At 45.3% G+C, this 23,766-nt stretch overlaps 1 protein-coding gene and 1 long non-coding RNA gene across 12 annotated transcripts in view; one reads left to right on the top strand and one right to left on the bottom strand.

The window, feature by feature from the left end:
- LOC135300988 (potassium voltage-gated channel subfamily KQT member 1-like) overlaps positions 1–3,165 on the top strand; it is a 413,931-nt gene extending 410,766 nt beyond the window's left edge. The window contains exon 17 of the mRNA XM_064421088.1: positions 1,963–3,165. Within this exon, the coding sequence (XP_064277158.1) occupies positions 1,963–2,118 (156 nt within the window). The 3' untranslated portion in view covers positions 2,119–3,165. The remainder of the gene's footprint in view (positions 1–1,962) is intronic.
- Positions 1–23,766, bottom strand: part of LOC135300990 (uncharacterized) — a 51,811-nt gene that overhangs the window by 14,666 nt on the left and 13,379 nt on the right. The window contains exons 3-4 of one of the 11 annotated variants that reach the window (XR_010362737.1): positions 17,120–18,224; positions 13,337–15,515 (exon numbers count right to left, since the gene is read on the bottom strand). The exons of 4 other annotated variants lie outside the window; for them this stretch is intronic. This is a non-coding gene — a long non-coding RNA (uncharacterized LOC135300990). 6 more of the 11 variants (XR_010362740.1, XR_010362731.1, XR_010362732.1 and 3 more) reach the window with 6 other exon arrangements.

Genomic DNA, 23,766 nt, shown 5'->3' on the forward strand with positions numbered 1-23,766 from the left:
CTTTGTACCCTATTGCAATACATTAGTTCTGCTTTAGTTTCTGCTCTGCAGCAACATTTCTGCTTAAGAAAGATTCTGTTGAGTCATTACCAGCATCAGCCAAACAGGCTTTTCAAGAATGGAGGAGAAAATAAAGGCTGTGGTTTTCAAATTAATTCCATGCTGCTTAACCCTTAAACCACTAGTGACTTTCAGACTCTCAGCCAAGTCAATGCTGAGCAGAATTTGGGGCTGTTGTGCCTGAGACAGAGCAATGTCAGTGCTTTTGTCAGTGACTGACTGTTCTGGCAGTGCTGGCCACACACCTGGAAGGCAGAAATTGTAGTGAAGGTCTCTGCTGTCCAACCCACGTCCTAAACATTCCCTTCTGGCTTGTAAACACCGCCTCAGATAACCCAGACCCACACCTAAACAGAGGCAGGGAGAAGGGCTTTTCTACCAGAACCTGTAAATACAGGAATGGAAGAGAGACCAGCACGTCTCTCCCTCTGTGATGCAGCAGAGATTCTCTGCTCCCTCTTTCCCCAGCAGGTTGTATTTAGGAGAGACTAGTGGTTACCAAAGAGATAGAACTTGAATAAGCTCCTGGTACCTTGAGGTTTGAGGGGCCCACAGGGGAGCCAACACTTGGAGTGAGAAGAGACAGAAGAGGCAAAAGCGGATAAGGTGATTTTCCTTGCCTTGGCTTTTAAAGCAATCTCAGCCTGCTAGGCTTTCAGTCCATGCTGCCAATGGCTCTTTCCAAAGTTATCTTTGCACAGAAAAGAAGGCTGGAATCGTTCTCTCTCTCATTCTCTCTGCCTCCCTTTTTAATGAAAGCTCGGTTTGGATCTGATATCACTCTAAAAGGTTTGCTATCAAAGTTTATTAGACCCACTGGGACAGATCACAGTTTGCAGAGGCTCATAGTTTCACAGCAGATAACTGTAAAGTGAACCATTCAATGTTCTTCAAAATGCTCCTTTTTCTTGGGCTCATCTATAACACAAAGCTGCACTGTGTTCAAGCATCATTAGAAGTGATCCCAGCTGATTACATGATGCTGGCCATAGTTCTGCCTTTGGAGCAAAGTCAAGCAGCCCCCGGCCCCCAGCCTGTCCCACTGGGTGATGCTGAGGTGAGTGGGAGCCATTTGCAGTGAAGGCAAGCCCTACCAGCACAAGGGCATAATGCCAGCTATGTGCTCCTAAAAAAAGATCAGAACTTAAAAAATACTAGGAAGCATGAGTGCAACTTCCCTTTAAAAATTCATATTTGCCTTTCCCTGCTTAATGATAATGATAATAATAATAACAATTAGTAAAGACTCCTCTGCTAGGGACCATAGCTGAGAAATTTCAGCTAGAAAACAAAGAAATGAGAGAAGGAATTAGCATGTCTTCTATAGAATGGCTGTTCTTTTTTTTTTTTTTTTTTAAGGAAGTCATTGGTGTTAATATGAGGTTTTTAGTAGGCTATCCTCCTAAAAATGCATGGGAATAAACACCATATCTGGAAGGATCTCTGACTGTAACATGTATCACTGAGGCATCTATTTACAGTGGGAAGGGAGGGGAGGCTGTTTCATTTCCCAGGACAGTAATGGAAAGCATGATGTCCTACAACCAAGGGTGGTGAAGGCTGGGAGAGGTACTGGGAAAAAAACATTCACAACAAACCAAAGAGTGCAGGAGAGTTTCAGGGCAGATATTTGCAGGATGCATCATCATCAGCCCTGGGAAAAGGCTGAGAGACAAAATGGTTGAATCGATCCTCGGGCCCGCAATGTCCTGTCCTTCTCCCTGTGATTTTGCAGTGTCATCTGCTCTAGAGCAGCAGGCTGGACAAAACTTAGGGAGCATGTGGCTCTCAGATGCCCATGCTCCCTGCCAGGCTTTTTCCTTGCTCTTGGCCTCGGAGTGCCTCTCACCAGAAGCATTTGCAACCATCTGACACCTCTTCTGCTCTCTGATTCCCTAACAGGTCATGCAGATGGACCAGAAGCTGGATGACATCCTGAGCACACTCCAGGCTCAGCTGGGGGATCAGCCCCAGGCACAGATACCAGGGCAAGCCACCCCACCTGCCAGACATCCACAGGCACCCATGGAGTCCCCCCCAGTGACCCAGAAAATGTGACAGCCAGTGGACAGCCACACGTGAGCCTCTTGCTCTTCCACATCCAGGTGTTTCTCAGTCTTGGTGTCCTCATCTGTGTCATGGGTGAAACGAAATATTCTGCAGTAGTAGATTAACAAGGAAAAAAAAAAACCAGAAAAAAAAAAAGAAAAAAAAAAAAAGAGAGAAGAAACAGCAAGAAGCCAGTCACGACCTTAGGAGAGCACATAAGTTCTGCACCTGTTTTATTTTAGCCATTGTTAGCTAAACTCTGCCAGCCCGCGGCAGCCCAGCTCCCATCCCCCAGGCCCAGTCAGGCTGAGCACACAGGCACAGGGCACGCTGTCAAGGGAAGCATCCCAGCCAGGGTTAGGATGACCCATTTGTGGGCACAGAAGGGGAAAAGAACTGTTCTTTTGGCATTTAATCACTAAGTTTAATGCTCACAGCATGCCCGAAAGGGGGAAAGGAGCCAGCATTTGAACATGAAACAAATGGAAATCAGTGAACAGGAAAATTAAACAGCATGTTTTGACTTCTACCAAGCAGTGAGGATCATAAGAAGGGCAGATTTATATGCTAGTGCGAATGACAAAGTAAAGACAACAGGCTACTGATTAAAAATATGGAAGTGTACACAGGCTGGTTGACATATGAAAGGCTGAAGCAGAGACTTCAGCTAATTAAAGCAAAGGGCTGCCAGTGAGATGAGATGCATGTTGGAACAGACAGGCAGGAGAGATAGGATCTGCGTAGGCTTACTTCACCAGAACACTGTAATAGTTATCAGCTACGCTGATGACTGTTATGCAAAATGTTCTCAAGCTTTTACCTTCATTCAGCAGAGGTTGTTGACTCCTGTTGCCTTAATTTTAACATAAGGAACCTGTATGGTAATTGGCTGTGAACTATCTGTGAGGCTGGGTTAAAGCCACCGAGTAGCAGGGTGCTGCAGGAGGGCTGCAGCTGTGATTGAGAGTGGCAGGGTTCCTTAAAGAAAACAGAAATGCACGCACTGTTGATGAAAGTTAATCGCTGTTTAAATAAACTGCTGTGTATAATTTTAAATGCTAGATTTATTTTTTGCCTTGTAATCTGGCTGTAAATCGAGTGCACGTGCTGGCTGACGTGCTGTTGTTGAGGAACACCTCTGGTGCAGGTAGCTGGGCTCGCAAGCTGCAGGTGGAAATGCAGGCTGAGGTGCAGATTTAAATGCAGACTGAAGTACAGGCTGAGCTCTGGGTGGGAGCCCAGGACAAGAGGATGAACTGCTGACCTTTGGGATGACAAAGGGCACAGGGGCAGGTGACAGCCAGCCAGGTGAATGGACACTGGGACACAGCAGCAGATGGGAATTGCCGACCTCTTGGACAACAAGGGAGACGAAAACAAGTGATGGACAGGAGATGGGGGCAGGAGCTGAAGACTCAGGAGGAGGAGCGAGACTGGGCACGGGGAGACTGTGATGGGATAAAATCCCAGGGGTTCCTTGCTGAGGTCCCTCCTTGGAGGCAGCAGCTTGGGCTGTTTCTGTGTCACTGCCCCAGGAACAAGTGGCTTTATGGAATGAGACATCTGGGACTCTGCCACCTCTGCCACGGCAAAGCTGGTGTGATGTGAGTGGGGTGTGTGGGAGCCAGGCCAAGGAAGGGCCTTCAGTCCCAGAAAGTCTCTGACCTTGGGAGTGCCACTGCCAGAGAGTCCCAGAGGGAATGGTCTGACTGGGAGTTTCCTTAACACTGCACCTGTGAAATGGATCTTACCTGGCACTTCAGAAAAGGGACAATGCAGCACTGCTGCTAAAGACCTAAATAATAAACCAAGCTAAAATGGGTGCAGTGTTACTTACTCGAGTCTTTTTAATATATTTGCATAACCAACAATTTGAATGAGCAGAAGACTGCAGAGCAAAGACCTGATTCCTGGGAAATCCTAAATATATTCTATTCCCACTCATATCCATGAAAGCCAAGTCTGCACTGTATTTAAAAGCAACCTGAAAGACTGGTCCCTTAATAAGCATTTATTTGGACAAATGAGTGGTCCATTTCAATGTAATCAAATTAGTTTCTAACTATTACCTGTCCCTTTAAAACTCTTTCCCAGGTTTGTGTGTCTGGGAATTCAAGCTTGGAAAGAGCACAATGAGACTGATTCCAATCTTTAGATTGCAGGCGCGTCTTAGACAGAATATTAATGATGTGTGAGAGGCAATAAAAAAGGAAAAAAAAAAAAGAAACAATGTGGTTTTAATTAAATCAGCTGACAAGCCGCCATTCCATCTTGTCTGATTACTGCAGAGTTACTGAACATGACCAAATACAGCATGTAACATGTAAATAATCATTGCCAGAGCATTGAGTTGCTCCTGGGTTCTAGTTAGGGTCATAAGCTTCTGCAATGGTTCTTCATAAAACCTCCCTGACTGTGGCCAGCCAGAGCTAAATGGACAACTGGACACCAAATTAGGGTTAACACTGTTTCATCAGCAACAGGTAAAATAAAATAAATCTGCCAGGAGATCCTTTTGCCACAGAGGTTCTTAAGGGGAGCAGTGCAGCTTTCAGCAGAAGAGCTCAGGGACAGCTGTGGCCAACACGAGGTGACATTTCCTTCTGCAACACTGCAGATATTTGTGTGAGGGATATCCTGATCACTTGGTGGACCAAGTAATGCAACAGTGTTTTACTTACTCTTCAGCCTCAACAGAAGTGTTTAGGCACTATATATATAGCAACACCTACTACTCTGAAGTGCCTGGAAAATCCAGCTAAATAGAATACAAGTGGTCACAGCTATGGTGAGTGTCAGAAGGGATGAGAGGGTGGGAGGAGAAGATAAAGAGGCACGCAGTGGTCCCTCCAGAAAAACAGAATGTGTGCCAGACTGTCTGTATGCATGTGTGCATACACACGTGTCCTTTTTAAACTCAAGCCAGGGTTTCCCCATCAAGTCTTGAGTGAGGCCAGAGCCTGAACCTTCACAGGTTTTAAAATCCAGCAGTGCTGGCCATACATCCACTTTACAGCTGGCACTGTGGACACCACAGTGCAGCAGGACTGTGACCAGGACACTCCCCATTGCTAGAATGGAGAGGTGAGGGTGTGGCTTGAGCAAATTGCAGGAGAAAGGAAGGAGCCTGCTGGGAGACGCCCATTTTCACACCCTATGAAGAGATTAATGGTAAAAAAGTTCAAGCAACATAGCTTAGCCATACTTAAGAAAATCTCCACACTTAAGACAGAAGTCCATTTGCCATCCAGCAAAATCTTTCTGATTGCCCAGGGGGGAAAGTACACAGAATTAGCACCGATGTGACCACGTGGTGACACTTCCTGACCCTTCTTCTGAGCAAAAATGGGTTTGGTACAGGCATGCAAACTGTGTATTAAGGCATTTGCACTTGGCCTTGTTGAACTTGATGTGGTTCTCATGGTCCCACTTCTCAGGCCTATCCAGGTCTGGATGGCATCCCTTCCCTCCAGCCCATCCATGCCTGGCTCAGCTTGGTGTCACCTACAAACCTGCTGAGGGGGCACTGCATCCCACAGGCTGGGGCACTCAGGAAGATATGAAGTAGTTTTTTCCCAGTACAGACCCTTGAGGCAAGTCACTCACTGCTGGTTTCCATTTTGACATTGATCTATAAACTGCAACTCTTTGGATGCAGCCACCCAGACAATTCCTTGTCCATTTAACTTTCCATCCATACCTCTCCAATTCTGAACTAGCAATGTCAAGGAAGAGTCTATCAAAGACCTTGAAGAAGTCCAGGTAGTTGATCTCAGTTGTCACTCTTGTAGAAGGTAAGGAGATTAATCAGGCATGACTGCACTTGCTGAAGTCGTGTTCAGTCTCATAAATCTCCTCCTTGTCTTCCATATAATTCAACAGGACTTCTAGAAGGATCTGTCCCATGATCTTACTGGGCACTAAGGTGAGGCTGATGGTTAGCAGTCCCAGGGTCCTGATTGTTCCCCTGTGTAAAAACACACGTGCTACCATGCATTCCCCCGTGACACTGGTTGACTGGTGTTCACCCTACTCCTTTCTCTGGATGGGAGAGCAGCTGCTGAGCAGGGAACACTCACAAGGTCACTCCCACAGCAGCTCCTCTGCACCAGGGGGACAGTGACAATGCCTGAATGGACACAGCCCATGAGTTTTCAGCACTGCAGCCACTGCAGTGATCCCCCTTTGCCTTCTGACTCAGAACAGAGGCACAGCCCAGGCAGTCAAAGTCTCCCAAAGCCACAGGATCAGCAGGGAAAGCTGTCAGGAGTGCAGTTCACCAATGCATCAAAAGACAAGAGTGCAGGAGATCAAGTAAAGATGAGATACCTTTTCTCCAAAAAATCACATGGTTTTCTACCTGATCCAGTTTCACTGTGGAAGATACATGGTGTCCTCTCTTACCAGAGACATCAACACCAACCCAAACAAGATTTTCCACATTCCTTCCAATAATGCATGACATCCTGAAGTCTGCTGTCTGCCTGTGATGATGCAAGATGCTCAGAAGTCATTACAACAAAGCCCCAGGGGATTATTTTCTCATTTCCATAATTACATAGTCAGTAATAATATCACGAACCAATCTTATCTCAAAACGTGTACTCAGATCTTTAATGGTGATATTTCTTAAGTGATGTGTACTCAGATCTTTAATGGTGATATTTCTTAAGTGATGTGTGGGATTAAAGTCCTGTGTATGATAAGGCTGCAGCAGTGAGGGAAATAAAAGTTCAACGTCCATCAGCTGGGGGTTTTCATTCCTGAGAAAAGGTAACTGTGCCCCCAGAACAGATGATATGGGTGACAGATCAGAAATCTGCTGCCTCGTCTGGAATACTCTATTCATCTCTGGAGAGTAAAAAGTGAAAAAGGACTCTCCAGAGGCAGATTCCCCTTTCAGAAGTGGGCCTGTCCAGCAGCCCTGGATGTTTTCCATCCAACTGCCTTGATGTGGTATCACAGAGGAACCCGTGCTGGAAGTCCCTCCAATCTCTGTAGGACCAGGACAGCTCCATTCCCAGCTCAGTAGCTATGGCAAATGAGCAGGGCTCTTTTGGTGCTTCTTTTCTCAGTAGCTCAAGAAATATTCTCTTCTCACTGATGTTTCCAACCTAAGCCCTGAAGGGTCTGGACTGACAATACATTTAGGACGTGTTGTATCTCATGCAGCCCTAAACAGCTGAGCTAGCTGAGCTCATTCAGCCCTCTTTTGAACAACCTGAACAATGTGTCTCAAAGGAAACCATGGTTTAGGGAGTAAAATGCCACCAGGTAAAGAATCCCAAACATCAAAACTGCATTATTTAGTATTCTGAAGGAGTACATGCTAGAATCATTGTAATGGCCAAGAAAAAGCCTGGTGAAGGGCCCGGGGTAGATCTTTCTCAGACATCATTTCTAGCTGCAGCATAGGCCAGCCAGCAGAACTAGACAAGATGGTACTGTGCTACCTCCATGGTAGGAAAAGGTTTGAGTCCCTCTCAACCAGCCTGAAGAGCAACCTCTTTTTTCAGATAAAGCAAGCTCTTTTCTCAGTTAAAGCAACCTGTGGTGTTAGTCAAAAGACACTCCAAGGTAGCTGGGAATATTAGACACCAAAAGAGAGAAAAAAAGTCTAATTAACTAATGGTCATGATCTCTTTTCCCACATCCTTTTCTAACCTCCAGAAGATCCTGAGCTCTGGACTGGATTCCTGTTGCTGGGGATGTGCATGTGCTCCCTGCAGCTCCCTCCCTGTCATCCAGCAAACAGTGCCTGTTAGACAGGAAAGAGAGAAACAGCCAAGAGCATCCTCCCTACAAGGAGCTGTTTTGCCAAAACACTTACTACCTCGTGTTTAGCCCTCATTGTGGGTTGCAGTGGCTCCCAAATGACTCTGTAAAAGTACAGCGTCTCTGCTTGGATTCCTGGCTGAACACCCGTTTGTCTCAGGGCTTGGATTTGGCACATGTGGGTTTGTGAACAGAATTTTAACTCATCTTCATTATGTTGTTTGATCTCCCCCTGGGGTGGGTGGAACTGCGTGCAAGGGACTGACCTGACATAAGCAGTGAGGGGAAGGGAATTTTTGAACTCTGTGATTAATGTAACTGCTGTATGTTGTCTGGCCAATCAGACAGGCAAAGGTTGTTCTTTCTTTAACCAAAGAATCATAATTTTCAACAACAATGCCTTGAAGCGTTTGCCTGAGACTCACCTCAGCCTTAGAGGGGAAAATTCACATTTCAAAATACCTGTTGAGCATTACTTATGCTTAGCTAAAATGCAGCTTTTCTTCTTTACAGCTGTGTACCTGGGGTTGTCACATCCCTTGTTAGCACCCTGGTCACCAAGGCCCTTCAAGCAGCCAGTGTTCCTGGTGGAGGGGCTGGGGTTTGTATCACCAGCCTGAGGGGGAAAGGGGACCACTTGTGCACAGTGACTGTGGCAGAAGAACAATTGCCTGATTCAGTGTCCTTATTCCCTTTGTTTTCTTTGCTGAGAATTTTCCCCTTTCTGAAACACTAAACAGCTCATTTCTTCCAACCTAAACAAATGATCCTGCCAGCTACTGATTTTTCCCTCCTTTTTATTTCTAATGGTTGGTATTGTAAGTACAAGTTTCCATTTGTTTGATAGCGGGTCAGGAGGCCAAGAAGAGCGAGGGACGGCTCCTGTTACACATCAGTGCTGTGCCAAACTCTTCAGTTTGGCTGCACCATGAGTGTTATCACTCTTGGACTCCACCAGCCCCTCTGGCCAGCTCCCAGGGAGCTGCTGCTTTGGCTGGAGACAGGCAGAGTGCAGTCAGAGAGCAGCAGAGCCTCCATCCTCAGAGCCATGCGTGTGCCTTTTACTGAGGTGGTGTGTTCTCCCCTCTCTGTTATCATGTAATTCCCCACACCAGAGTCCAGTTATGCCAGTCCTCCAGGTAAGGAAGGCTATTGCTTTAGGAAAGCTGGCAATAAACTTCAGCATCAACCCAAAACTGGTCCAGAGGGCTGCAGCTGGCAGGTTACATCCTTCCCTCCCATGGAAGAGCATCAGGGAAAAGAGGGAGTCTTTCTGCAGACACAGACCACTGAGAGGTCTTGTTCTTGATGGGTCTGTGCTCAAAGCAGGCAAAATTCAGAGCAGAATAAACCCACTGGAGTCATGGACTTACACCTTGGATGAATTGGCTTGAGCTCTCTTACCACGTGTCTGAGTAAGCAGTTGGTAGGTTTAAAAAAGCCCCTGGTTTCACTGACCTTACTGGAGCTCTGAATTGGAGTAAAAATTTCCCAGTGACCTTCAAACCCATCTATTACGTGGCAGACAGTAGTTTTCATCCCATGGAAAACCCAAGTTTAGACACAACTAGAGACAGACATCACAGAGGAGCCCAGTGACTGTGATCCATTTTGTGAACAGCACTACTTTGAGGGGGTCCTCAGATCCCTAAGCTTCCCTCAAATACAATGTATGAATGAACCCAAAGCGAAAAAATGGTAAGTTTTTGGAAATATGTCAGTAATCATCAGTTGGGGAAAAACTCACAGATTATTTGGGCCTTGCCCTTGTACCCATTTTGCAAAAATAACATCATTTTCACTGGCAACATTGTGCGTGAGGCTGAAAATGAAGGTGACAGTGAAAATGTTGAGTAAGCAGAAAGCCAGCTTATCCCTTCAAGCATAAACAGCTGAAGGAGTGGTTTGTGGCAAGGAATCACCTATGACAATCATGCTCTTTCATGTTCTGGAAGGGATGGAGCTGCTCTGTGTGCTCACCCACAGAGCAGCTCCATGGTTTGGGTGAAATCGTGCCTTTGGCCTTCAACAGGCAGCCCTGTTTGAAGAGACTGCTGTGGAGAACCTGGAGCCACGGGCTGCTGGAAATGAAAGACCAGGCTGAGCTTGCACAGCTCCTTCTGGCTGCTCCTGGCATAAACTGGAGCAGGGAGTGAGGGGTATGAGGGCTGAGTGCTCTGTGTGAGAAGAGGAGATGTCCACGGGGGTAAGGAGGCCAGCAGAGACCATGGGGTCACTGACAGGGACCCAGTCTCACAGGACTAAATCCAGGCTCAAGCTATTCATATTCCCTGCGGGGAAGAAAAGCTTAAAACAAAAGGAGTATAAAAGTAGCTGAAAACTTGGCAAAATGCATACAAAAAGAGGCAGGGAAATTGGATTAATAAAATGCCCCCCACCCCCAGGTGCCAGCAACGTAAACATTGGGAAAGCTGGAGCACTCAAATGGCTTTGCTTTCATAAAGTGCCTTTTTTTTTCCACCCCAGACTTTTTTGGTTCTGTTTTTCTTCTTTATCTCTCCCCAGCAGTGGCTGACAGATGACCTTTAAAGCCCCGGAGAGCAGCCCCAGCAGGTGATTTACTAACAGCTGTGCCAGTCAGCAAACTGGAGGGGCAGAGGTCGGGGCTGCCCGGCCAATTCAGGGTGGGATTTAATTAAAGAAAGATGCATTACACTTTTTATTGATTTGTGTGCATGCACACGCAAGCCTTTTCTTCTTTTTCCTCTTTCTTTTTTTTATGTTTACCTCCCCACTCCATGCACCTGGACATTTTATCCTGGCTGTGTGAGCCGTGCCACCTCACCCCACAAGGACACCGCTCCCTGAAATCCCATCTCACATTCCCAGAGGGGCTGGAACAGGTGGGGAGGAGGCAAGTGGAGGGGAACCCAGCATCTGACAGCACACAGCATCCCTGCTTTTCCCTTCATATTCATGGGCTGCTGGGTGGGTGCTTGAGGGATGCTGGTTTTTCTCTCCCTGTGGTAAAACTCTGCCATTCTTCTGTCTTCCAGATGATCCACTGGGAGAGGGGGAAGGAAGGCATGAAAAGGACAAGTCTTGCCTTTTTGTCTAGGGTCAAAGACTTTTCCACTAAAGACAGTGGGCATTTTTGGAGAGGCAAAATGCATGGTAAAAAGGCAGAATAAAAATTCTGTGACTGTGTATTCACACACCAGTGTAGCTCATTATTCTCACTCATGCAACTAATCCCCATTTTTTGTTAACTCAGACTTTTACTATTACTATTATTCTGATGTTATTTTTATCACAGTTTTTTAAATACATAATAGTCACGTATAAACAAACTTCTATTCAACTCATGAGTTACAAAAGTGCAGTGATCATCATGCCTGGCTAAGGCCATAGCTTGGAGAAAAGCTTCAGATTTGCTGTCAAGTCTTTCAGTGATGGACAATCTGCTGTTCTAGTGGTGAAATTAATCCTTCACAAAATAAAAAAGATTTTGTGACCAAGTTTTTCCAAAGTCATTTTTCAGTCACAGAGTCTTACAGGGAAGAATCAGATAAACTAAGAGTAAATCATCTTGTTTTTTTCTTAGAAGTCACTGCCCTCACAGATGTTTCCACCAAATCACTTTTCAGACTTCCCTTGAGTAAAACATATGGAGATTCTGATGACTCCCAAAGCAAGGCAGATTTCATAGGCTTCAGATCCCTTGGTGAGCTTTTTTCTGAACCCTTTCCAATTTTTTCAGCTCTTTTCTTGGACATCTTGGTCTCTTTCCAAGGCATGGTGGTTGTCATCGGCCTGGAAGTCCCTGTGACAGGTGAGGCTTCTATGGACTGAGAAGCTCCAAGCACAGCTGCCAAATGTCCTTGAAAGAATTCCCTACAGCTCACCATCCTGGGCTCAGGTATGCAGCTATGACACATCCAAGCCTTGGTTAGGTTCATGAGGCTTCTGAAAGGCAAGAAAGGGCAGCCACCGGAACCAAAGACAAAGGAGGTTTCAGAGTAGTGAGGATATGAGTGTTCCCCTTTCCCTCTCACTCTGGTTTCTACCATTATGGTTTTACACCCATGCACTGGCAGCAGCCATTGTCCATAGGTCAGAATTCTGCAGCCCTAACTTGAGGCAAACTCCTTCCAAAAATGGATGTTTCTGGTGTGGCAGACTGGCCTGGAATGTCTAGGTCTAAACTAATTACACATCCGTCACAGACTTCCCGTCATCCCGCCAAAACTGGGATGCCTGTGTTCAGCTGAGCCTTTCAACACCATCAAGGAATCTGTAAGTCCAGTTCCCTTTAAAATGCACGGGAAATAAATACCCAACATCACTGTGTGGCTTTGAAAATCCCCCTGCAATCTCCAAACCTCACTTCCCATCTGTAAAACAGGAAAAACAGCAATCCCTACCCCCTATCTGCTTTATCAGCCTTGTCTATGCAGACCACAAATTCTATGAGACATGAACTGGCTGCTACTAAATATAGGTACAATGTCTAGCACAGTTTTTATTAGAGCCCCTAGGCACTACAGCTCCATAAATATCCATGTTGACTTTTTCCAGATTAAGAACACATCAATGGGAGCTTTGCTCAAGTAAGAACTGCAGGATCTGGCACTGGTCTTCTTAAACCCTAATAGGACTGAGAGAGTCTGAAGCCTCTTCCAGGCTCATTCACTGGTATCAATGCTTTTAATACCAAGTCAGCTGTTGTGACATAAAGGGTATGTTTCTCTTGGTGCTGTTTCTTGGAACTGAAGAGCCCTCCTGAAGTTTTAATTTTCTTTACTGAAAAGCCCTGCTATGGTAAATCATCAACTCACCAAATTTATAGGAGGCACAGCACTTAGTATGTCACGTCTCTGAGCCCAGCCTACTGATTCACTTACTTATGCTTTTGTTCTTTTGCTTTGTAGTTCTCTTGATTTCAGCAACTGTCTATCATTTTCATGAGGCTTGCTGGCTAGAATGCCCCCTACTATTCCAGTAATCATTGCCCTGCTAGAGTGTTTATTACTGACTGAATGGCTGCACAGACTGGTAGAATGACCTGAGCTGTATGAATTTTCCCTCAAGTCTCTGGGGCCTCACAATTCTTGAAAGAATGTAAAGAAAAAAAATAGAAAAAGAAAAAAAAAAAGGAGCTTAGTTATGGGGAAGGGTCAAAGTCAAGTTTCTCTGCAGTGGCAGATTTCTTCGTTGCCTTCAGTGCCTCTGACACTGAGCACTCACCACATCACCCTCCATAGCCAGGGAGCAGCTGTGAACTTGCTATGAGATGAGAACTGAGCCAGGTAACCTTGGGCATTGTGCACAATGCACTGTGCATTGGTGCATCAGGAGACTGCTGCTTAAATCCTGTGTGCTCCTCCTCTACTAAACATTCCCCCTGGACAGGGTCCCAGCACACTGGGGACTGCCTGGGTGTTTGGGGTGTATTTGAGCTGAGGTTTGTGGTAGGTGCACTGTAAAACAAAACAAAACACAAACAAACCACACATACACATACAAAAAACCAGTGACCAACACAAGATAATACACAGACGTGTAAATAACTGTGGGTCGGTTTCCAAAACACAGACTCTCTCTAACTTTTATCAGTGGTTTGTTTCCCTTCTGGCTGAGATTCTCAAAAGTGGGTACCTAAAATTAGTCTCTCCTGGGTAAAAGCTTCAAAAGCATCTTAATAACACAGGAATCCAAGTGCCTCATATAGCACTTCTTGAAGGCTCTGGAAAACCTCAGCCCTCCATCCACATCTTTAGTGATATGATTTTTAAATGCCCGCAGCTCACGGTAGCTGCCGTGGCAGCGAGGCTGAGGATTCTTCCAAGGAATTGGGGCATCCATCACACTTTGTCTGCTGGCCTGATCCTGCTCAAAGAATCACACCTAATATGGATTCCCACGTTCAACACGACTCCAAACTTAAACCAGTTTTTAAAGCCTGGAGTCAGTTTCTGTGCCATGGATCCCACACCAGAGCGTTTGCAGTTATGAATCAGACCACAAATGCTGTTGTTTTGGGGAAGATTTCACAGCACTGTTATTCCCATATCCACAGCTCATCATTGCTGTCAGATGTGCTAGCTCAAGGCCATAGGGGGTATAAAGGGCACCAAATAAACAAGCACAATTTCTTCTCTCATGCAAATTTTATTACAGTTGTATGGGGGGACTGTAAAAGATTTCTGTGTTTAGCTGCTTCTTATGGAAAGAGGATTTTTTTTTTCCACAGTATTAAAACAAAAACAAAGAAAACAAAAACCAAATTTCACCCTGAAACAAAGGCCAAAGGACTCCTGGCTCAGCTATTTCAGAGTAAGCTGTTCCACACTTCTAATTCTGCAAGAGCTCCCCATGGAAAACATGGAACAAAAAGCAATTTTTCCTTCTGGGAGCATTTCAGTTACTGAGCAGGCCACCATGAGGAGCAGAAATCAAGGTCTATTCTGTGTAACTCTGGGTGTGTGTGTGCAGGATGCTCATCTCTGGGATCTCATGGCACCGAGGGGAGCATCCCATCATGGAATACACACTTCAGAAATGGAGTGGGCAGCCTTTGCCATTCCTAGCTGTCTCTCTCACAAGGACAGAGGGACACAGCTGAAGGAAACCCAGGCCAAAGACTGGAAGGGACCAACACAGCCACAGAACCCCTGGCAGATGCCAAGGGAGGAGTGCCTTCAAAAGCCCTCCTCAACCACACTCCCAAATCACTGCTGGTCATGGGAAGAGAATCTTTACTGCTGACCAAGAAATCAAAGAGAAGCAGAAAAAAACAGCCAGGGCAAAGTTAGTGCAAAATCTCTTTGTTACAGCTAGATCCCAGCCAGCATTTTACTCACTGAATTTAGCCTTGCTCTTGTTTCCATATGGGTCACCTAGAGGTTATGGCTTCCTAATCTTATGTATCGATCTCATGTCTGAGCTGTTTTCAGGATATATCATATGTCTCTGCACTGCTTGGAGAACATTTGTTATGATATCAGAATTCATGCCATGCCAGTCGGCTTCACCACATACAGGGTCACACACAGTATATCATCTGAAGTCTCCAAATGAGGTTTTCTGATTAAATAAAAACCTTTATTCACAAGGTGAAAATCCCCCATGCAAGTCGTCTCTATCGTTAACATTTTCTTTTGCTATTAATATTGTTGCCAGTGAGCTGTTCACTGGGGAGCAAGTACAATGAAGGAGAGGCACTGCAAGGTCAGAAGGAATCAATATTAATGAAAAGTAAACATACAAGTCAGGGAGGAATCACAAACCCAGTTTGAAGCTAATTTGGTTTTTTATTCCAGCAAATATGCATGGTGGCTTTTGCATTGTCTTCACAAAGTTCTTGTTTGGAAGTGTTGTTAGGAACTTTTGAACTCGCTTCAGTTTCTAAGCTGCTGCACTGTCAGCCAAGCATTTCTTGTTCAACCAGGGCCCCACTGCAGGCCTAATTCAAGAAAATGGCAAATTTTCCTTTGGTGTCCATGGGGGAGCTCCTGACAAGCAGTCCCCTAAGGGCCCTAGAAAAGACACCAGCCACGGTTCCAGCAGCATCATAAGGCCTTTTCCAAGCTCTCCTTCTGCTTGGATGCAGAGCAAATCTTCCACATACGGCTGTGCTTCTTGCTAAATATGGAGCAGCAATCAAACATCTGTGGAGAGTTCATATTTGGCATGTTTACACGAGTATTTATTCCTCCTTTGTCTTCAGGCAGCAACTACTACATAATGTATTTGGTATGATTAATTGTGGGAATGTTGTTCATCCCAGCATAGCATGACATCTCCAATTACATGACATCTTTCTCTCATTTGTAAGGGAAGAAGTGATTTCTGTATCTTGACATGTTTATCATTGTTAGGGTGAGCTAGTTATCTTATATGGGCCTGCTCCCTGGTTCTCAGGGCTGACAGATTATGGTTTCACATTAAAATCACATATGCCTTGTTATTGCAGCTGCATCTTGAAAGGAAAGCAAATAGAGGAATCACCACCACACAAGAGCTGTAAGATGATGTTTTGTTCAATGAGCCAGTGGTTTGCAAGGTTGTTCTAGGCTATTATCATTTATACAGTTATTGGGTATTTGATTTTCCCAGTATTTTTTTTTTTAAATCTCAACAATAGAAAATGTAGAACACATTTCCATAGTCTTGCACAAGGCTCCAACTGATCACAGACCTTCCCTGTGGGTGGGATTTGCCTCACCTATTTTGAGCCATCTATTTAAAAGCTGGGCATCTGCTCTAAATCAAGCACTCAGTCACCAGTGACAGACAGATGCTTCTTGAGAGATGATTTGTCCCACCTGGTTTCAACATAAAATTTCAGATATGAGGAAAGTCTAAGGATTCAATATTTTTGCCCAATTATTAGTTTTAAAAAAAGTGTAATACATCTTTGTAGCTCTGCTTCAAAAGTTACAAAACTTTTTATCTTTAGCATTTTTCAAATGCATTAATTAAGATTAAGATGTAATCAAAAATCTCTCAAGAAAGCTGTGAGACCCAGGGTAGAATTCTCATCCTGGTGGACTCCACAGAACTTTGTACAAAATTCAAGATACCAGGCAGCATGAGAAAACTGGGAATCTCTAGACTTCATGTTTTGAGGGGACAATTTATCTACTGAAGCACTTGTGCAGTTTTAGCTGTGGCCAAGCATCCAAAGGAAGTAGAGGACCAACCATCCAGTCATGGAAAGAGGAAAATAAGCCTTAATCATTGGATAAACAGAGCATTCCTTGCAGTTCCTTGCAGTAGGACTCCAGACAATGTAAATATAGTTTATTTAAAGCAAGGTGCCACTTGCCTGCCCTGGAGTTTGCAAACCAAAGGGGTGAATGCAAAGGTCCATGTGCAATTTAACTCATCCACTAATGAACTAGATGAAAACCAGAGCTAATGAAAATCTGCTCAGCAACTTGCATGCCAACCTAAATTGTCTCAGGAGTGTAAAACCCAGTATTTCAAAGAAAACCTAAGAATCAGAGATTTGGGAAAACACAGAAGGCCAACATGATGGTCTGAAAAAAAGTTCACCAAGGAACAAGAGGGCTCCTGGTGTCCAGATAATTTTGCTTTTTGCTGTAGATGTTCTATTGCCTCTGAGCAGAAGTGACCCTTTGCACATACTCAAATAAGATACAAACATGGGAATGGTTTCTTCTAGAGGTGCCTGAACAGGAAAACAGCTCCACAAAGAAATTGAGGGGTAGGTGTTCTTATTTGCAAGCACATCAGCATTTTTCCTCACCTGGTCATTCTAAGGTTGCTTTTATCGGTGAAGGCAGAGCTGCAGAGGCCAAGATCAAGTGAACATTCACTTCAGTAATAGCTGGATTCCTCAGTCTAGAAACTGTATTCTGTAAGCCAGGGCAATGGACCCCACAAAACCTCTTTCCATCTCTGCAAAACACAATCTTCTGGAAGCACGACCTTGTGTTTTTCATTAGAGTTATTGGTATGATAATTACTTGGTTATTAACACTTAATGCAAACTCTTGCAAACTGTTTCAGCTGCAGTGCTGCTGCTTTGTTTCTGCTGCTGTGGGAATGAGAGGGAAGAATTGGTGGTCCTTCCTTTCAAAAAAACGGGCTTGCATAAATTATATCCCAGTATATAATTCTTTGTTGAATTACCCACAGAGGGGGGGTTGGAAGACCGAGTCTCTAATTTTTCATTAACTTCCACTTGCCTCTGGTAAGTGTGCAGTTTCTTGAGTTAATGATTTTTGTATAGACACAAAAAGGCAAGACACACACACACACAGAACACTAATGTCCAAGGCAGCAGCAACAATATTGATAAATTTTCTCTTCCATAGCTTACAATTAAGGGTTATCATTAATGGACCTGGAGAACTTCCTAAAAGGACTAATTAGTGTTTTAATTGGTTCTCTCACCCTCATATTTTTGTTTACCCATACCCAGAGGATCTCCAGCTGTGTTAAGCAGTTTTCCAATTAATAAAGCATTTGAACTTAATGGCCCAGTTTTTCTGACTCAGCCATTTTTCCGCCTGGTTTATTTAGCTGACTTACAGCATGTAATTTCCACATATTTCTCAGCAGCTGGAGCCCACTGAATGCTGCCACTGTCCCTGGGCAGTGCTGCCTGGTACCCTCCACGTCCTCTGTGGGAGTCCTGGTAGCCCTCTCTTGGCAGATGGAGAAATGCCTTTGTAAAGGCAAAATGCTGCATTTGTGGCTTCTCTCAAAGCTTCATGGCCAGCCCCTTCTAGTCCTTCCCTTTCCTGTAGGATTTTGGTTGGGTTTTTTGTTTTTGCAGCCATGACTCAGCTGTTTATTTTCCTCTTCCTGCCTCTTCTTTCATTCTGTGACCGAGCTTTTTTCACCTGCTGGGCAGTAAGAGGAAGGTGAGGGACTCCTTTCTTCTTATGCAAGCAGGAGAATGACAATGTTAGAGAGAGAAAGGTGAAAAAACATCCTGTACCCCCAAGCTTCTTCCTTCTAGCCCTAAGAAGAATCCTTTAGGAGAGTTGATCTCACTGGCCTTGCTGCATTTCTTTCTTATTCAGCGTTCCCTGTGTCACCTGCTTTCAGCTGGTGGTGGAAGAAAAACCACAAAATATCACAAAAGAAGCAAGTCTCATGGCTGAAACTAGGAAGTGTGAAACCCAAATTAAAGGATCAAACTGCTCAGATACACTCCTGAGCCTCCTGAACCAACCCTGCTGTCAAACCAGTCCTTTCCTGCTTAACTGTAAGAAGTTACCAGGGATCTTTTACTAACCATTTCACATGTCCTGAGGAGATTAAGGTTACCCCAACCTGAAATAAGGAGTGTCACGAAGCAAAATAATGCATGGGAACATGAACCACAAAAAAATAAAATTTAATTAAAATTTTTAAAAATTCAAATAATGCAATGAGCACAGTGACTCCAGCACACCTGTTTCAGCTTCCACTGGAGTAGAACAGCACAGAGATGAGCTTTGCAAATCCCTGCACAAAAGCTGCTCTGTCCAATTCCATCACCTGGATCAAAATAACATGAGAGCAAGCAAGCACCAGGTGGATGGGCAGGTCTCAGCTCAGAGCCCACTGCCAGCCCAGCAAAGCACAGTTAAGAGACACCCTGTTTTCTTCTCTCCGCAGTAGCTCTTGGCATGCCTAAGAAAATAAGATGCTTTAACACAGCAGCAACAGTAGCACTAAAAAGAACTCTTGTGTGCTAAATCATCAGGAAAAAAACAATTATTATCCTTTTCTTCTTTGTGTTCTTTTTGTTTTCCTGCCAAATACCAAAGAGAACAAAATAGCAGGTTTTTTGCTGTGCGAGGCAAACTTGTAAAATCAGAGGGAAAACAAATCCTGAGCAAATAACTCAAAGCAAATAGCTGGAGGAAGTGAGGGTGGGGAGGTAGGCAGCGGGAGGACCAACAGATACATTTTCAGTGTTTGCTGTATTAAGCCTTGAAGTAGGAAGATAAACAATAAATGGACATCTCCACAATCAAGAAATGCCCCGCTTTGTTTGGTGAGTAGCAGAATGCTCAGAGCTCCATCCCAAGCCTAAACTTCCTCTAGCAATCCCACTGCAGCTCCAGCCTCTCCTGTGGGCTCCAGAACACCCACAGGCCTGTATCAGGGTTTGCTGTTATTTGTCTCTGCCCTGATACAGGAAAAGGTGGTTCTGGGTGGCCACACCGTGAAGGACGAGTCTGGACCCTCAAGTTTTCTGTCTTCAGTCTTGTTTATTAATTCTTATCTACAACATTTTCTCTCTGCCCAGCCGAGGTCTGCTCAGCAGGACAGTCAAGTGCAATCTCCCCCGCCCACAGGACAGTTGTGTCTTTTATAGTGAAAATTACGTCTATCATATTTACCTTTAATTCCCAATACTTTTCACCCTTATTGACAAGTGTACCTTCACCATGAACCAATCCAAAAGTGCCAACATCACCACAGAAAATGGAAGACATGAAGAAGAAAGAAGAACCTAGGACCACGTCCTGAATCCTCCACCTTGTCTTTATGACCCCACTGTACCTAAATTCTAAAATTTATACTTCACCTTGCAAACACACTATTCACACCCTAAAACTTTCCATTTCCTCATACTCAGATGTTTCATCTCTAGATGGATCAAAGTCAAGCCACCAGACACTTTTGGCAACATTCCAAGATCTCCGAGCCCCCCAAGGGTTCTCTTGGCGTCTCTGGACATTCAGAGCAATGTGTTGAGTTTCCACAGGCCTGGGTCTGACTGGAGAGGAGAACCTGTGCTCAGAGCTGCAGCCCAGGATCTTATGGTGTAAACCTTCAAGACCAAGATCATGTGCAGCCAGGTGGCCAGCAGAGTCAGCTGTGGGAGCAGAGAGCCAGGATTCTGCGTGCTCTGAATGCCCAGGGCTGCTGATGCTGCGGGCTCTGAGCAGCAGAGCTGAGGGCTCCCCTGCAGCACTGGGACCACGCTGAGAGGGACAGGAGGAAAGTGGCAAGCAGCCCTTTTGGCACCAGTGCCTCATCCCCTCTAGCCAGGACAGTGCTCTGGGCAGTTCCTTGGTCCTCAGTGTCATGCTGGAAGCAGAGACAAGCCATGTTTTCTATCCCTGCACACATTCCTCTGCAGGAAAAACTCCATGAGGCTGAGCCAAGCCAGCAGCTCTTGTTCATGGACTCTCCCACCATATTGGACTCTCTATCAGGGTATTGCTTTTTCCCCATAGTAACTGTTAATTTGAAAACTGAACTCCAATCCCCACCTATTGGCACACAAAGGAACCTTCCTCTTTCTCCTTAACCCTGCTGTGACCACAACAGTCCTTACAACACAGAAGTACCTACACATACACGCCATGTGAGCCTGTTTTCCTCCTCTTTCCTTAAATAAAAGATTGTCTTCCCATGCAGCAAACTGAAAATCCTGCCTGTTTAAAACACAAAACAGCAGCAAACTGAAAGAGACCTGGAGAGGCCACTGCCTGCCATAATAGGATTAAGGGCTATATCTCAGGCAATTCTTTTGGAATCAGCTGTTGCTTATCTGAGCTTCTTTGTGGAAGCTACGATCTCTTTGTACCAGACTCCGTTACTGGGCTACCTAACAAATGCCTTTTTTTGGCTGAGTCTACAAAGCCCATATATAAAACCTGAGTTTCTTGTCACTGAATAGTCAAAATGCAGGTGCTTTAACTGGTGAAATAACTGCAATAGCCTTTGAGACAGCTTAGGGAGGCTGTCTCAAAGAGCAGATTGCACTTTCTCCCAGCCCCTTCACACCACACACTGAATATTACTTGTTTTTACCACACACTGAATATTACTTGTTTTTACCACAATTAAGTCTCTGAACTATTTTGAAATCCCACACAAAGACAGTCCTGTACAACAGGCATTATGCACACATGCTTCCACATGCCTCCTGTTAACTACCAGGCACAACTACATAAACCAGTTCCCTGATGGTCTCTTGACACATCTCCTGTTTTCCATCTTCAGAAAATGACAGTTCTTACAGAAAATAGGCAAGTGGGCTACAAAACAGTGGCCTAAAAATGGCTTCTTAGTGCTCTCCTCTCTTGCTCTCCCAGAACAGCATTTCTCCTCCACCCAATAAAACATTCAGACAGGTAATGAGCTCCTTCTCATCCCTGCAATTCTGCCCTACTGGGGTCTGCTGGTTTCCAGGAGGAGCAGTGGAGGTGACTCCTGGAAACACCCCTGCCTCTGCTGCTATCAGAGCTGAGCATGCTCCCATTTTTTCCAGTCATCAATCCCTGGAGCTCAGATCCAGTGCAGACCAGAAGAGATAACGATAAGGAAGTGCCAAGTTTTTCAGTCCCCCTTTTCTCTTCCTGCACTCCATGCTTAACCTAATTTTACCAGCTGAGCTGGGTGGCTTTCATAGGCAAAAGCTGCCTGCACAATGATTTCTATTCCACTCACTCTCAGCCCTTTTCTTCCACAAGTGAGAGATGATAACCATCACTTGCAATTCAATAGGCTTCATATCGTCTCCAGGAAATAATTGAATCCTTTGTGGCTTTCAGAGCAACATTTTGGTATTCTCCCTGGCATCAAAATACTGCTGGATTCTGTTTAAATGGAAGAGATGGCCAGTCTGCATTAGCTGGGTGAAGAGAAAGCCAAGAAGAAGACAAGTCAGCTCCCTGCAAATACACAGGGTAAGCAAAACAAACAGCTCCCAACAGGAAGGACCAGTTCTTTCACCATGTGTTAACTGGCCTCCCTCTTTGCCTCACCCTAAAAAAATAGATGCACTGGGAGCCTGAGCCAAAATCTGTTATTTAAATGGGACCAGTCCCCCACTCCGCCTGGTTCCAGAATAACCTGACACGTTTCTGTTCTGGCATGGGTTTCCCCTTGCCCCTATTCACTACAGAGCACCACCACCATTACACTCCTGCAAAATGAGTCATTCCAGCTGGTACAGAAATCCCAGATGACATGTACTTTGTAAGGAGAAGCCAGAGGAAGGAACTGGCCAGGCTTACCACAATCCCTGCCCAAAGTAAAATCAGCTATTTATTTTGTGCACTTGTCTGGTGCTCTCCAGTGACAGTTTGTTGGGTACAGGAGATCCCTGGATACTGTCAGCCCTGTAAAATCTTCTGAGCAGACACAGCTCTTGAGGTGAAATCCCTTCATCCCAGCAGTCTAATGGGACACAGCTCTAATGGGACAGCCCCACCACGGCTGTGTAGCATTACAACCACTGCAAAACCTCCAAACCCTTTCCTATGGTGGTATTCAAAGACATTCCTGCAGGGCTTTCACATGCCACATCCTTCTGCCTGTCTGCCATTGGTTTCGTGCCCTGTCTCCTTGCTGAGTGCCCACAGACTTCTGCTGGAAGCGTTAATGAGAGCAATGTGCAAACAAATGTGGAAAATAATCTCTAATGCTGCAGGGGCAGAGGCCAGCGGAAACCAGAGGATGTTTTCTGGCAAAACAGCAAGCAATAAGAGCTGCTCTCTAAATAAATAACGTCTCAATGCATACAAGCTTAGCATTAGCAAAGAGACCTTGGGCTGAAGGCTCAAACCAGTGTTTCTTACCCCTCTTCAGGGAGGCGTTGGTGCACGAGCCCCTTTGATGAAGCCATACACCCAGGTGGGTACAGTCACCAAAGCTCGCTCAACTCACAAAATTTCAGGAGGCCTCACCCTTCCTGCCCTCCCTATAAAAAAGGCTTCATCTGGCTATAAAGTAATTGCTAGCACCTCCATTTTACACAGGAGAGAACAGTCCTTCAGAAAGGTCATGGCTGAGATCCCCCTCAGCAGGAATGCAGGAGCTCAGAAGCACTGCAAAGCTGCAAGCCTGGCATGACTCTCCTCGTGAATAAAATCCTATATAAGCCTGACTTCCAGACCATTTCCTTGGACACATGTGGGGGACAGTCCACAGGAAGGCCCAAGAGTGTCCTGCCCCAAAGGGACATCTCCTGCCCCTCCCTGAGCACACTAAGCCCCAGGGGCAGACTAAAGCCTGTCTGCACAAGGGCTTCACACCCCACAGGCTTCTCCCTGTGCTCCAGCCCTTCAGCTCTGCCCAGAGCTCCTCGTGAGGCACAGGGGCTGCTCAGAAGCTACCACACCTTGCACAGCAATGTTGTGACAGTTGTCTGGGGGTTGTTACCGCTGTCTATCACACTCTCTGGGGCTGGAGAGGCAGAGGAAGCCAAGATCAGCGGCCCATTTGTTGCCTGCCCTGATAGACACCTTATTGATAGCTCCATCTCACACTGGCAAAGCTCTTTGTACCACTCTGGGACAGCTGCTCCAATGCCAAGAATTCCTCACAGGCTGGCCAGCCCTCGTGGTGCTACCAGGGAAGCTCCAGTTTCAGCAAAGAATTTGATGGCTGTCTGGCAAGTGTATAAATCATAAAAGTAGCTTTGTTCTGCAACAC

This window comes from Passer domesticus, chromosome 5, assembly GCF_036417665.1.
Source record: "Passer domesticus isolate bPasDom1 chromosome 5, bPasDom1.hap1, whole genome shotgun sequence".
Classification (NCBI taxonomy): domain Eukaryota; kingdom Metazoa; phylum Chordata; class Aves; order Passeriformes; family Passeridae; genus Passer; species Passer domesticus.